Source organism: Acomys russatus, chromosome 5, assembly GCF_903995435.1.
Source record: "Acomys russatus chromosome 5, mAcoRus1.1, whole genome shotgun sequence".
In the NCBI taxonomy this organism is placed as follows: Eukaryota; Metazoa; Chordata; class Mammalia; order Rodentia; family Muridae; genus Acomys; species Acomys russatus.
The window spans coordinates 55883077-55897209 of NC_067141.1; the positions used below are offsets into that span (position 1 = coordinate 55883077).

The following is a 14133-nucleotide window of genomic DNA, read 5'->3' on the forward strand; positions in this document are numbered from 1 at the left end:
TGCTCACGCGACAGCCCCGCAAACAACATGGCTGCCGGGCGCCCCCCGCGCTGTCTCCTCTGCGGGTCCTTGCGCGTGACGTGAGGCCGCGGGCGGCCTGAGCCCTGGGCGACCCGCGGGAGCGGCGCGCGGCCCAGCGGCCGAGCCGGGGGCGCGCAGGCAGGGCAGCGGAGCCCCGCGGAGGAGGGCCTAGGGCGCGCGCGCGGGCGCGCGGAGCTGCGGACGGGCGCGCGCGCCGACATCCGGGTGCGCGCGCGGGGGTGGAGCGGCGGCGGCGGTTGGAAGGAGCCCTCTCGCGGCCGCGGCTGCAGCAGCGCCCGCCCCGGCTGCAGTCCGGCCGCCGCCGCCGCCGCCGCCTCGCGCCCCAGCCGCCCAGCCCGACATGAGTGAGGCGGCTCGGGATCCCTCACCCGGAGCGCCGCCGGCAGTGGCCGCGGCCGCCTCCGAGGAGAAGAAGGGAAAAGAGCCGGAGCGCGAGAAGCTGCCACCCATCGTGACGGCCGGCGCAGCCGCGGTAGGTGGGGCGGGGGCCGAGGGGTCGCCCTGGCGGCCGGTGAAAACGACCTGGGAGAGGGGACACTGGGGAAGTCGCGCCTCCGGGGCAGCCGCGCTTTCCATGTTCTGGGCAGTGTGGTCCGCTGCCCGACGCTGGGCGTTTGCTTGTCGTCTGGGATCTGGCTCCCTACTTTCTCCCTTGGATAAGCTTAGATGTCAGGCGGGCGGCAGTGGTTTTTTTTTTTTTTAACCGAGGTGGAAAACCCGCCTGGGGAAGCCGGGGCAGCGCTTTCTCTCTTCTTCGCCTTTTCTGTCCTTTCTCCCTTCAGGTGGAACAGACTCCGAGGCGAGTTTCCACCTAATTCTGACCTTTCCGTTGCTATCAGGGTCGTGGGAGGTAGATGCATCCCTGATGCTTTTATTTTTCATATGGTACAGACATGTGACTTAAAGGAGAGAGGCTTTTTTCTTCTTTTAAAACTCAGTTACCTAAGCTTAACAGGGGTCGTTTCCCAGCTGGATTTTGCAAGGGTTATTTGGAAGGCGCTCTCAGCCTTCAAACTCCGTACAGCCAAATGATGTCATGGGACGTCATCCCCTCTTTCCCTTCCCCCTGTTTGTACTGGTGGTTGTGAGTCTGGCTGCTTATAATTAACCTCTGATTTTGACATTTTTATTTGACATACTATTTAAATACTTCGAGTAAGTTTGCGTTCATATATTTAAAGGTTATGACTTGTCACACATCTGTACGTGACAAAATAGTAAAAGTTTAAGGGATATTAAACATTTTTAAGATTTCTACTTGCAATTAGTTTCTTGAAGCCACCCTCTTAAATGACTAAGAACTTACTGAAATAGCTCACCCTCCTTTATAAGGTATTAGTGTCAGAATAATGTTATGATTTGGTAGGTTTTTCCAAAATGTCTAAAGCTTGTAATAACTGGAAACTGTTAAAGACAACTCTTTTCTCCTAAGTCAGCGCAGCAAATCGTAGATAGCAATGACACATTTTAGAAGCCTAGCTACGACTGGCTGGGAAATTGCAGCTGCGGTTAGGGATTGCCCTGGGAAATGCTTTGAAGCAATTTGTCAATCAAATTGTAGTCTGCCGGTGCCCTGGGTTTTCAGAGCTTACTGTGTAGGACTTCTTAATACCAATGTGTTTTGTTTGTTTTTCAAGTCTGTGTGTCTATGTCTGGTATGTGTATGCATATATGTGAGCGCAGGTGTACATGTGTGGAGGTCGGGGGGAACCTCTGATGTCAGTCCTCACCTTTGAACTTATTTGAGACAAGGTGTCTTGTTTCTGAATCTTCATAAACCAGGTTTCCAGGATTCTCTTCTGGCTACTTCTTATAGATCTATGGGAGTACTGAGATGACAGACGCACATTGCTAAACCCATCTTTACAAGGGTTCTGAGGATGTGAACTCAGAGCCACACACAGCGGCCCAGTGCGTTTATCTGCTGAGCCATCTCACCATCCTCCTAACAGTTTTTCCTAAGGTGGTTATTAGGGGGTAATGTATCTGCTTTTAGAAGCAGTTATATGAATGAGTTTAGTTTTTAATGGCAAGCACCTTTCCCCAAATCAATCAAAATATCTATCCCTCCCTCCCTCTCCCTCTCTCCCTCCCCCCCCCCATCAGTGTAACAGAAAAAGGTTTAGAATGAGAGAATTTGAGAACAGTGTGGGTATAGGTCTGACATCTGGTATCTGAAGCCCATAGGTCTTTGTAATGTCAAGTTTTTCAGATTTTTAAGAAAGCAACTACGTACATATACCACATGTAATACTTACAGTAAAGCCTTGGCCAATTTCCCAGCATCAATCATTTTTAAAAACTGTAGAAAATGTATTGCTTGGTTACACTAAATGGAATAAGCTTTAACAGCTGTTACCTGCCTCGTATCATTTCTAGTCAGAGTCACATTTTTGCCACCAAATGAGTTGCAAAGACATTTGTTTCAGGATTGTGGACTAGTCAAAAAGACTATAATTTAAGAATTTTTTAAATCTTTAAGTAAACACTGGGGAAAACAACAGTTTGGAATAGAAAACTTGGGATTCTAAGGCACTTTCTGGTGGTACCTTAAAATGTAATTCCACATTGGTACTGCTATTAGAGTTTTAAGTGTCACTTTAAGAGAACAGTATAAGTATGTATGCATATTTGTCAAGAGGATTTTCAGAGATGAAACTTCGAGGTATCACAATAAAAGGCCTGAGAAAACAATATGCTGACTTCTGAAGATCAGGAAAGCCAGGGCAACTGGGAATGGAATTCTCTCAGTGGAGTGGGGAAGGCTTGATGGACAGGGAAAGGCAGTCTGTTGCCTCTCATGGTAGGGACTGATAAGTCCTGACCCTGCCTCTGCCTCAAGTCCCATTCAGAGAGCTTCTGACACAGATCTCAAGCTAGACTGACCATAGTGTTTCTTCAGTAGGATGGTGCAGTTCTGACTCACATCCCATCCTAAGACACAAGTTCTCAACCTTTGATGCACCTGAGAAACATTAGGAAGGCCCAAATGCAAGCTCTTTAAATCAGAACTTCTGAATGGAGACTATAACACACACACAGATTCCTTGGTTTAACTAAAAGCAAAAAACGGATGCTATTTACACTGAATTAAAAGCTCTTTGAGCACAGCCCAGCAATCTGTTTTTAAACTACACCCTCATCACAAGTCTATTAGGAATCACCGTTAAAGTGGTTCTGTGAGGGATGATGGGGGAGGGGCACTGAAAGGAATCGCTGTTAAGTGGCTCACTGAGAGATGCTCAAAAAGCCCCAAAACTGTGGTACATTTACACAGTGGAATACTACTCAGCTATTAAAAACAAGAAAATCTTGAAATTTGCAGGCAAATGGATGGAACTAGAAATAATCATCCTAAGTGAGATAACCCAGACCCAGGAAAACACTCATGGAATATACTCACTTATAAGATGTCCTCTGGGAGATTCCACCCAGGGGGGCATTGGGACAGATACTGGGACTCAACGCTGGACTCTGGACAGAGCCCAGAGAGGTGTAGGGAAGAAAGGGGGATAAAAGATCCAGGAGGGAGCAGGAGGTCCACAGGGAGACCATCGAGGCCCGCAGATCTGGACCCAGGGGGTCTACATTAACTGATGCACCAGCCAAGAACGATACATGAAGAGAACCAAGACCCCCTGTGCAGATGCAGCCAACGGAATGCGGTTCTCCACGTGTGTGGAAGGGGGATGCGGGGTGGGTGCGAGTATTGCTGCTGAGCCTCTGACATGTACTCTGGTGCCCATGATTTGCCCCTTGGCAAGACGGCCTAGCAGGCACACAGAGGTAGGTAGGAGAAAAGTTTGAGGGGAAGCACAAGGCGTATGTAGAGGACAAGAGGGACAAGTTAGTGTTGTGTATAAATGGGGTTGCTGGAGCCTCTGGACCAAGATGGAACCACTAGTCACTGACCGTGTGTTATGCTTAGCTTTGCACCAACTGCTGCAAAAAACACAGACAAGGCTTAGCCAGAATGTCCTGCCTCAGGGGACTCAGGGCTAATGGATAATGACAAAATCTGCATGTGAAAGCCACAATAAGCTACAAAACCAGTTTGCGATTCGGAGACCAGTATACACAGAACTGTGAAGAAAGACCTTAAAGTAAAGATAATTATTTAAGCTGGCTGGCCACTGCAGGAATGATAGGATCTGGATGAGCAAGAGAAAACATGCAACGCAAACAGTGGGGAAAACCAACATGAGAAGCCTACAGGGGAAGTTAGAGAACAGGGAAGCAAGCCCCTTGGAAGCATGCTGGGGCCCCAGGGGAGGTGTGCAGGGACACGGGGACTTTCCCCTGTGCTCAGTGGGGAGCTTTTGGAATTCCTTGAGTAGAGGAACAACGTAATGAAATCCTGGTAGTGTGTAGTTAAACTGGAGGAAGGGAGAGGAAGAAAGTGAAGGAAGGAGGGCTGTGGTTCATGCGTAAGATGCTGAGCACATCCACTGGAGTGGTGACCACAGAATAAACTGTACCGGGTAGAAGATCCACACAGTGTGGAACATAGGTAACAGAAATGAAAGATTAATACTGGGAAAAACTCTTAGTTTTCCAGAGAAAGTTTCGAAGAAGAAGAAGGAGAAGGAGAAGAAAAAGCATATAAAAAAGGCAGTTTAGCCAGTAACATTTCAAAACTGTGTGTGTGTGTGTGTACGTACGTACGTATGTACTTACCTAAACTCTGTACAGCCTAGCATTTGGAACAGTTTCGTATATGGAAACTCTTGTGCCTTTTGTGTATTGTATTCTAAATGAGGTAATGTAGGGGAGAATAAAATGGTAGTTAATATATCTTACATAATTAAATAAACTAAAGATTAAAAAAAATACATATGGCCTGGCCTGGTGGTCCATGGTTCCTCCCAGCACGTTAAGGAGGTGTAGGTAGACCAGGACAGTTGGAAATACATAGTCAGTCAGTCTGTCTGTCTCTCAAAAACGCATATGTATATAACAACAGCAGTTGAGTACATATTTTGCACTATGTGTTTTTCATGTGTCGTGTGTCTTTTAGTCAGTTCATATAACCAGCAACAATCACACAACAACCCACTGTGTAACTTATCCCATTTTCCAGCACAGATGTTTGAGTCAGATTTCTTGTACATTGCCAGAGGGTAAAATCATACTAAGGTACAAAGGTTGTTTTAAAAATCTTTGGGTTAGGCCCAATGGCACTCGGAGGAAGGATAGCAGACTACCAAGAAGAGACTTGATACCCTAGCATCATATTCAGGGGGAGGAGGTCGCCCTCAGTCACAGTCATAGGGAAGGGGAATGGGGTGAAAGCGGGAGGGAGGGAGGAATGGGAGGATACATGAGATGGGATAGCAAATGAGATGTTATACGGATTATTTTATTTTTCAATAAAAATGTGTTTAAAAATCTTCGGGTTTCCCCTCATTCAGAAATTTCGATGTCCCTCTCTGGTGGCACAAAGAGCCTCCACCAAAACAGTTATTCCAATTTGGAAAAGAGGATGTGGTCTGGCAACATATTTGTTCAAATTTGTTACCAAAGGTAGAAGAAATATTATGGGAAAGCAAATCTATTCTAGAATAAATGATCATTTGGTTTTAATGTTATGAATATGTAATTAAATTCTATATAAAAACAATCTGATAAGTAAAAATAACCTCTCAAAGAGAGATTAAAATAGTTCTTAAGAATTTTCAGTTAAGAAAAGAGGGCTGCTAGCTACATACATACATATCCTGGGTATCTAATTTTGAGTGGATTGTAAAGTCTCTCAACTTTTTTTTCCCCGGCTGCAAAGCCAGAATGCACATCTGCTCATTCTCTCATTCCTATTTAATTCAGAACTTAGAACACAAATCATTTGCCTATATTTAATAACTGGAGAAAATGGGCTTCTATATTCTGAACCAGAGAATGTCCCCAAAATGCCAAATGTGAGACCACTTTGCTATTTATAACTCTTTGTCTATAAAATGAGAAAAATAGTAGTACTACCTACGCCTTGTAGTAGATATGAATTCTAAAATAATGCACATAAAAGCTGCATCCATAGTGAGAAATGGTAAGTCAACCCTTGCTATTCCTATTATTTTTGGCTCTTTTCTCATCAGCCCTCTGTATCAAGTCTTAAGATCTTTCTAGTCCTCACCGAATTAAAGAATGCCCTGCTCTCTGAACTCCTCAAGACTGGTATATGTAAGAATTCATATGAATTTCTTTTTGAAGCAGAAAAAGTAGTTTCAAAGGGGTACAGCTTAGTATTATCATAATTAGTAATTCCTTTTGGTGTTGTATTTTAAAATAAACTTGCTTATTTTAGAGTTGAGAAGAAAAAGATCAACAGTGAGCAAATGGCTGGAGCTGAGAAGGCTCTGAGAAGCTTTAGTTTCTTTTTTTCACATACATTTTCTAGCATTAGAGTTGAATATATGGATAAAATGTTTTAAAATATATTTTTAGATTTTTATTTTTATTATTTCATGTGTGTGCATCTCTACACCATTTTGTGCTTGATGCCCGAGGAGGTAGTGAGCCTCCATGTGGTGCTAGAAGTCAAACCTGGGTCTGTCACAAGAACAAGTGCCCTTAGCTATTGGCCCAGCTCCCCAGCCCTGGATAAAATGTTTTTGGTGAACCTTCTATGAATAATTAGTTGTTTTTAAGTTGATATTCCTACGTTAAGAGAGATCTGTGTGACATTTTAGAAAGCAGTTAAGATATTGTTTAGAATGAATAGAGTTGGGTTCAGCCCAGTGGTAGAACACTTTCCCAGCATGCATCAGGTCATGTTCCAGCCCCAGCAGCAGGAGGTTAGGGATGGGTTTCAAAGACTGGAATGAATATAGCTGAATGTGTGCTTTAGATAGAAAATTTATTGAAATTTTACTAACTGGGCTGAATTGAAAAGTTATTCTGAAGTCTGATTATCAGAGGTGCAATAAAATTAAATTGGTGTTAATTCACATGTTTTTTTTATTAAAGAACAGTAAGATTCTTATTAATTAATTGTAGAATTGTGGCCTTATTCTAAAAGTAGTATTTGGGTTTAGAAAGATGGCTCAGTGGTTAAGCTCTTACTGCACCTGAGGGCTGAAATTCACTTCCCAGCATCCGTGTCTATGGCTCACAGTTGCCTATGACTCCAGCTCCAGAGGATCCGATGCTCTCTTCTGGCCTCTATATACCTGCACACATATGCACACACCTACGCACACACATAAGCACAAAAACAAAGCCTAACAGTATTTTGCTGCATAAAAATAATATCTTTATGCAGCTTCAGTGTGTGTGTGTGTGTGTGTGTGTGTGTGTGTGTGTGTGTGTGTGTCTGTGTGTGTGTGTGTGTGTGTGTGTGTGTTGAAGCAAGTGAGTAAATCTCAGAGGCCACCTCGCCTCCTGATGGTCAGTGAACACTTAAGCTCATGGCTTCATTGTTCATGCCTATGGGGTCAGTTGTCAGAGGGCTCTGAGATGAATGGCATTGTCACTTTTGTTTTTTGTCTCATTTTGGTTTTTGGTTTTTTGAAACAGGGTTTCTCAGAGTTAACAGCCCTGGCTGTCCTGAACTCTCTGTGTAGACCAGGCTGGTCTTGAACTCAGAGATCTGCCTGCCTCTGCCTCCCAAGTGCTGAGATTAAAGGCGTGTGCCACCACACCTGGCTGGTGGTACCACTTTTATAGTGGAAAATAATGGTAGTTTGAGCTTAGAGTCAGTTGTATAAGAAAAAAAGTAAACTATCTTCAGTGAGCTGTGTGCCAGTTAAACAGTAATAAAAATTATTTCAAAATCTACATCTTTATTTCTTAGTATCCTTTAAAAGATGCAGTTCATACTAAAATTCTACTTGGGGCTGGTGCTATTTAGTTTAGGAAGAACATTCGTAATTTAAGCGTAGCTGACTCCACATCTTAAAGAGTGTAAATCAGTGCTTCAGATGCAGCATCTCAGCTGTGGAGAACGAACATATTTTTACTGAGGATCAAGAGTTCTCTTATGAACTGTAAATACACTTGAGGCACTATGTCTGATATGATCCTGATTGGTAGCTAGGAGAGTTTATTTTAGAAATCGACAAGGCAAAAGATCTATCTATCTATCTACCTACCTCCCTACCTGTCAGTCTGTCTGTCTATTGGTTTTTTGAGACAAGGTTTCTCTGTGTAGCCTTGACTGTCCTGGACTCACTTTGAAGGCCAGCCTGGCCTCGAACTCACAGATCTGCCTACCTCTGCCTCTCTGTGCTAGAATTAAAGGCAGGTTTAATGTAAGAGATCTTAAGGGTTGCTGATTTTAATTTAAAACATACATATGTGTTTGCCTGCTACTCTTTGACGTTGTAGCCTTTACCGAGTACACCAAGAAACCTTACTCTGCTGTAGAAGTAGTTTGTATATCCACCACAGGTAGTCTACCCTGGATTCCTTGAGGCTGAAGGTTGGATTTTGTTAGACATAGAAATTCAATTTAAAATATTTTATTTCGTAGACTGTAAGACGGGGAGGTGTCACCAAATTATAGCATTGTGTGATGGCTCAGAGGCAATTGTGTTAGGATGTAAACAGAAATGTTTTATCTTCTACAGCAGTTTATGGAGGATAATCAAAGTAAAGTTCACTAAAATTTTGTATGCAACAGAAATTAGCACTTAAAATGGAGCAATGAAAACTGAACACCCCCCCCCCTTTGGGTATCTACTAGAAAAAATATGATTTAAGAAATTAGAATTTTGAGTCAGATATTGTTGCTCAGTGAATTTTGAAAGAAGAAACTCAAATATTCAAAGAAAGGTAGGTTGAAAACACATTATTATATGTTAATATGTACAGGTATTCTAAGTAGTTGTGTATTTAACTTTTTGAGATGATTTAATATTATAATATTACATATAACCTGAATGTTTATATGATGAGAAAACTGTGGAGACTCATGTTAGGTACTAGCAAAATAAAATGTAATTACTACATAAAACGTTTCTGCTGCTTGAAACATTGAACTTGTCTAATAAATTCCTGGGCAATCTCTGCATGGAGAATGGATTCTATTACTTACAGTATTAGGTTTGAAGTACTTAGAGCATATTTTTCTCTCAATGAATATTTAAAGTTCAGCTCCCTGCCCCTCCCACCCCCGGTGCTTTGTGCTTCAATCTGTAACAGCTGGTTGCGTACCTTCCTACTGTCTGGTCTTCAACACACAGCCGCTGTTTGCAGGCTGGCCACGCTCCAAGACTCCGTCTCTAGTATTCTTCTGTGGAGCCCAGATAAGCCCGAGAACCCTGCAAGTCAGTTACTAAGTTTAAGTTTAAGAAGGTGTAATATTCTTTAACCTTTCGGTCCCCCACCCTTTAGCCATGTTACTTGGCAGTCCTTGTCATCGCATTCATTTGTCAGTTCATACACGTGATTTCTGCCATTCCATTCCACTGAATCTGTCTGTGTCATGTCTTAAGATTTTGTAGTTACTCATTGGGACAGGCACATCCTTTATGTTGACATTCTTGAATCTTTATCATTCCCTTAGTTTTCTTTTAAATTATGAGTTTTACGCCTGCATGGAAGGCTGTGCACCATGTGTTTGCCTGCTGCCCATGGAGGTCAGAAGAGGGTGTCAGATCCCCTCTAACTCGAGTTACAGATGGTTGCAAATGGCCATCTGACTGCTGGGAATCAAATACTGGACCTTTGGAAGAGCCGCCAGTGCTCTTAACCACTGAGCCGTTTCTCCAGCCCCCTCCATTAGTTTTTAACACATTGTTTTCCTTCTGGATTTCTTCTTTTTCATCACCTATTCTTTACTTCCTATAGTATCTCACATCATATATTTTTACCCTTGTATTGTTCATTGCTGTATACAAAGCCCTATTAAAATTGTCAGTTAATTTGTCATGGAAAACATGTTTGCTACTGAGCCCTGGCTTCTTGTCTAGTTACTCACAAACTATGTGCGCGCATGTGTGTGTGTGTGTGTGTGTGTGTGTGTGTGTGTGTGTGTGTGTGTGTATGTGTGTCTAAATCACCCTAAGATGTTCTTCCAATAAGCCCTCTTACTTACAGTGAGGTGCAAAAATATCTTTAATTTTGAAATTTGAAGTATTGTACATTGTTCATTTTTCATAGAACTTATTGGACATTTCTCATTCTCACTGTGCTTCAAACTTAGGCTGGAAATGGCGCTTGCTATTTAGTTGTTGGCTGGCTAAAAGACTTAGCCACTGTTTCAACTGTTGAAATTGGGTTGGTTTAGCTCCCAAGCCTGTGTATCTCTCTTTCCATTTTCTCTCTTACCTTTGGGAATCTATGTTACAAATCTAAGAAAGACTAGGATTATAGTGGTTGCATAGTGGTTAACTAAATTAATTATTTTACTATTTCAGAATTTTACAAGTGAACTAAGCAATGTTCCCAGAGGCTTTGTTTTTATTAAGACAAAGTCAACAAAGGAAAGGGTGTGAAAACCTGGAAGTCTTTCCTAAATCATTAGGTTATTAGAAGAGTCCCTAAAGTCTTTTTGGTTTTGTATGTATATTAATGCTGTCCTGGGTGAGCTTTTCCCCTCAGGTTATCCAGGCATTGCTGTGCACTGGGCGGGACTGGAGGGAATGAAGGTTGGCCAGGTGGGTGGGTTAGGCAGGATGTCGGTCAGCATGAGTGTGGAGGAACAGCCTTCTCTAGAGACAGTTCTCAGTGACACAGCTCTCTCTATAGTGGGGAATAAGGGCTATATAAGCAAGGGCTATATGTATTGGGGAGTGGGTTGGGGCTTTTCAGGGTGAGTGTATATCAATGGCTGGGGCTGAAGTTCTGGGAATGCTTCATTTGAGTGAAGAGGGAATCCAGGTGCTTGCTGGACACGTCCTTATAAGTAGAGAGGAAGTTTAACCTGAAACCTGGCCTCCAGGCTACATGGCTGCCTGGGGGGTGGGGGTAGGGGTAGGGGTGGGGGGATCTTAAAACTTATGTGCTCCGGGACTTGCAGGCCCAGAGCAAGGAGGAAACAGCCCTATACCTGCTGATTTCAGGATGAGATTTTCGGGGCTTGGACACATCTTGACTTCACTCTTGGCTACCCTGGTTGCATGGCTTTGCTGGCCTCCATATTAATTTCCTCTAGGTAGTTGGGTTGCTCCTAAAGTTATTAAGTATCATTCAACAGTAATAAAAATATAACCACAAAGAGTGCTTATTAAAATTGGCAGTATGGCTAACATATTTATTCCCACATGTCAAGCCTCTACTAGTGATGGGTACTACAGCTAAAGACCGTGTGATGTGGTCATTTACAAGTGTACTTGGAATTTGAACTCTGTTTCCTGTGGTTTGTAAACTTGAGCATGAATGGCATTTCAAGTTCCTCAGCTGTACAGTGCAGTGTATTATGCTAGTCTGCTTTTCTGTTGCTGTGATAAATTCCATAAGCAAGGTGGGGGAGTAAGGGTTTGTTTTATCTGATAGCCCATCATCAAGGGAAACACAAAGCAGAAACCTGGCACAGAAACAATGGAGGGACATGGCACACTGGCTTGTTTCCGGGCTCATGTTCAGCTTCTTTCCTTATACAACTCAGGCCCACCTGCTTGGGCATAGTACTGCTCACAGTAGGCTGAGCCCTCCTGCATCAATTAGCCATCAAGAGCATGCATCCCAGGTGTGCTCACAGGCCACTCTGAGAGGGGCAGTTCTTCAGTTGAAGTTCTCTCTTCCCCATCTGTGTCAAGTCGACAACCAAGACTAGACACCACAGGTACCTCTATCATAAGAATGTTTTAATGTAGTAAAGCATCAAATATAATAGTAGGGGCACAGCAAACAGCCAACGCACGATGTGTTCTAGTGTGTTGTTATAACAAATCGTCATTTTTTGAGTACTCATTATTTTGTAGCTCTAACCTTTGATATGTGTCTCTATGATTCTGAGACTTCTGGTACCTTTCCTATACTATTAAAAAACTGTATCTTCAGTTACACAATATATTCAATTTCCATGTATGTGTGTAGACGTCTATATGTCTGTGTACATGTGTGCATCTGCCTCAGTTATTCTCCTCATTTAAAAAAAATAAAAGATCTCCTTCACCACTTAGCTAGACTGGCCAAAAACCTGGGTTTTTGGATATACACTCAAGTCCTCAAGCTTGTATAATGGGCATTTTACCAGGCTGAGGCATCCTCTCAGCCCAGATATGCTGAACATTTTTTATAGATAGTATTGTGTCCACCAATTCTAACACAGAAATATCAACTTGGGATTCACTGAGCTGCAAAAACAAATAGCAATAGCAAAGTAAATGGCAGCCAAAGATGTTGCACATAAAAAAATTGACCCTGAAGTCTTCACTTACCAGGAAATTGGGATAGATGTGAGGACATCCTACTGAGACTCTAGGTAAGAGATATATAGGAGATGGGGAAATAGAAGGATCCAGAGGGTCTTAGAAACCTATAAGAAGAACATCATGATGGGTGGATCAGGGCCCAGGGATTCTGCTCAAACTATTGCACTAACCAAGGACAATACAATAGTAAACAGCAAACCCCTAGTCTGATCTAGCCAATGGACAGAACTTTCTCCACAGTTGTGTGGAAAGCGGGGACTGACTCTGATATGAACTCTGGTGCTCCATATTTGTCCACCTCTCCTTGATGGGGAGGCCTGGTGGCACTCAAAGAAAGAATAAGCAGGCTACCAAGATGAGACGTGATAGCCTATGACCATATAGTGGGGGAGGAGGTCCTCCTCGGTCATAGACCTAGGGGAGGGGAATAGGGTGAAAGCGGGAGGGAGGGAGGAATGGGAGGATACAAGTGATGGGATAACAATTTAGTTGTAATTTGAATAAATTAATAAAAAATTTAAAAATTGCACCTATGTACTTGGGGAGGTATATCTTTCAGATTCTCAATGTCGCATCACATTTTGGGTGAAGTATATGCATGTGTGTGCATATTTTTATGTGTTCAAGTGCACATGTATGTCCAAGTTCAAGTGTAGACAGATGTGTACATGTACATATGCTGTGGAAACCAGTGGACAAGTTTTGAGACACTTTCTACAGGTACTTTTCACCTTTGTGGTTTTAAGGCAGAGCCCCCTTCTCTCTTCCTCCCTTCCTCCCTTCCTCCCTCCCTCCCTCCCTCCCTCTTTCTGACTTCCACTTGCACAGCACGACACATATTTACATGGGCACGTGAACCTTGCGCATGTCTTCACATACATATAGTGTGAACAAAAAGTATATTAAGAAGTTAGCTACTAGTATCAAGATTCTGGGCGCTGAAAAATGATGTGGTGGTGTGTTTCTGTGATCTCAGTATTGGTGAGGCTGAGAGAGGAGTTCAAGGCCAGTGTAAGCTGTAGAACAAATTTTAGGCCAGCAGGGATATATAGAAGCCTTGTCTTAAAACAAAACAGAACCTAAGATCTGGAACACAAGTTCATAAAGATCTAAGAACTAAGAAAAGGCCTAAAGGCAGCACCGTAGCTTAATTGTGCACTGCTTGTATTTTATTTTTTTCCAAAAATACAGATTAATTAAATGTTTTAGGAGTTTTTGAGTTGTTGGGGTGGAAAATATGCTAATGGATAGTTTCTTCTTTAACTTGCATGCTCTGTGATCTATACCTAGGGATCCCAAATGGTTAGAACATTTTTTCATCCTAGGATACTCACAATTTAATTGTAATGCATTGGGAAAAATCAACAGTAAAGGATTTACCATTTTATATGAATTTTTAAAAATGGATCAAATGATTATAAAATACTTTAGTATATCATCCTGTAATATAACTCATAAGTTATTAAAACTTGTAACAGTATTATCTAAATGCATAATTAAAATAGTTAACATTGGTAGAATATATGCTGTGTATAAGAAATGGTGTTAACGATTCTATGAACAGAAAATGTTAAACCTCATGATAACTATGAACGAGGGAGACTGTCGCCATCCCCTTTCCAAACCTTACCAATTTGCAAGTAGTCAGATGACTGATATGGCTCTTCTATGCTTAAGATAACTTGGTCAGTTGCATAAATAACAATTCATCATCTCTCTGTCATAAAATCTAAACCTCTTTAACACTTTGATTTCTATAATATAATAAACCGCAGCC

The 14133-nt window shown here is 42.4% G+C and overlaps 1 protein-coding gene across 3 annotated transcripts in view; it reads left to right on the forward strand.

Annotated features, from left to right (window-relative positions):
• The first annotated feature begins 346 nt into the window (after positions 1 to 346).
• The window catches only part of Hectd2 (HECT domain E3 ubiquitin protein ligase 2), a 61455-nt gene continuing 47668 nt past the window's right edge, over positions 347 to 14133 (forward strand). For all 3 annotated transcript variants that reach the window (XR_007830658.1, XM_051146376.1, XM_051146377.1), the window contains exon 1: positions 347 to 514. Coding sequence is in view for 2 of the 3 variants with exons in the window: in XM_051146376.1 (XP_051002333.1) it covers positions 383 to 514 (132 nt within the window). In the remaining variant the exon portion in view is untranslated. The remainder of the gene's footprint in view (positions 515 to 14133) is intronic.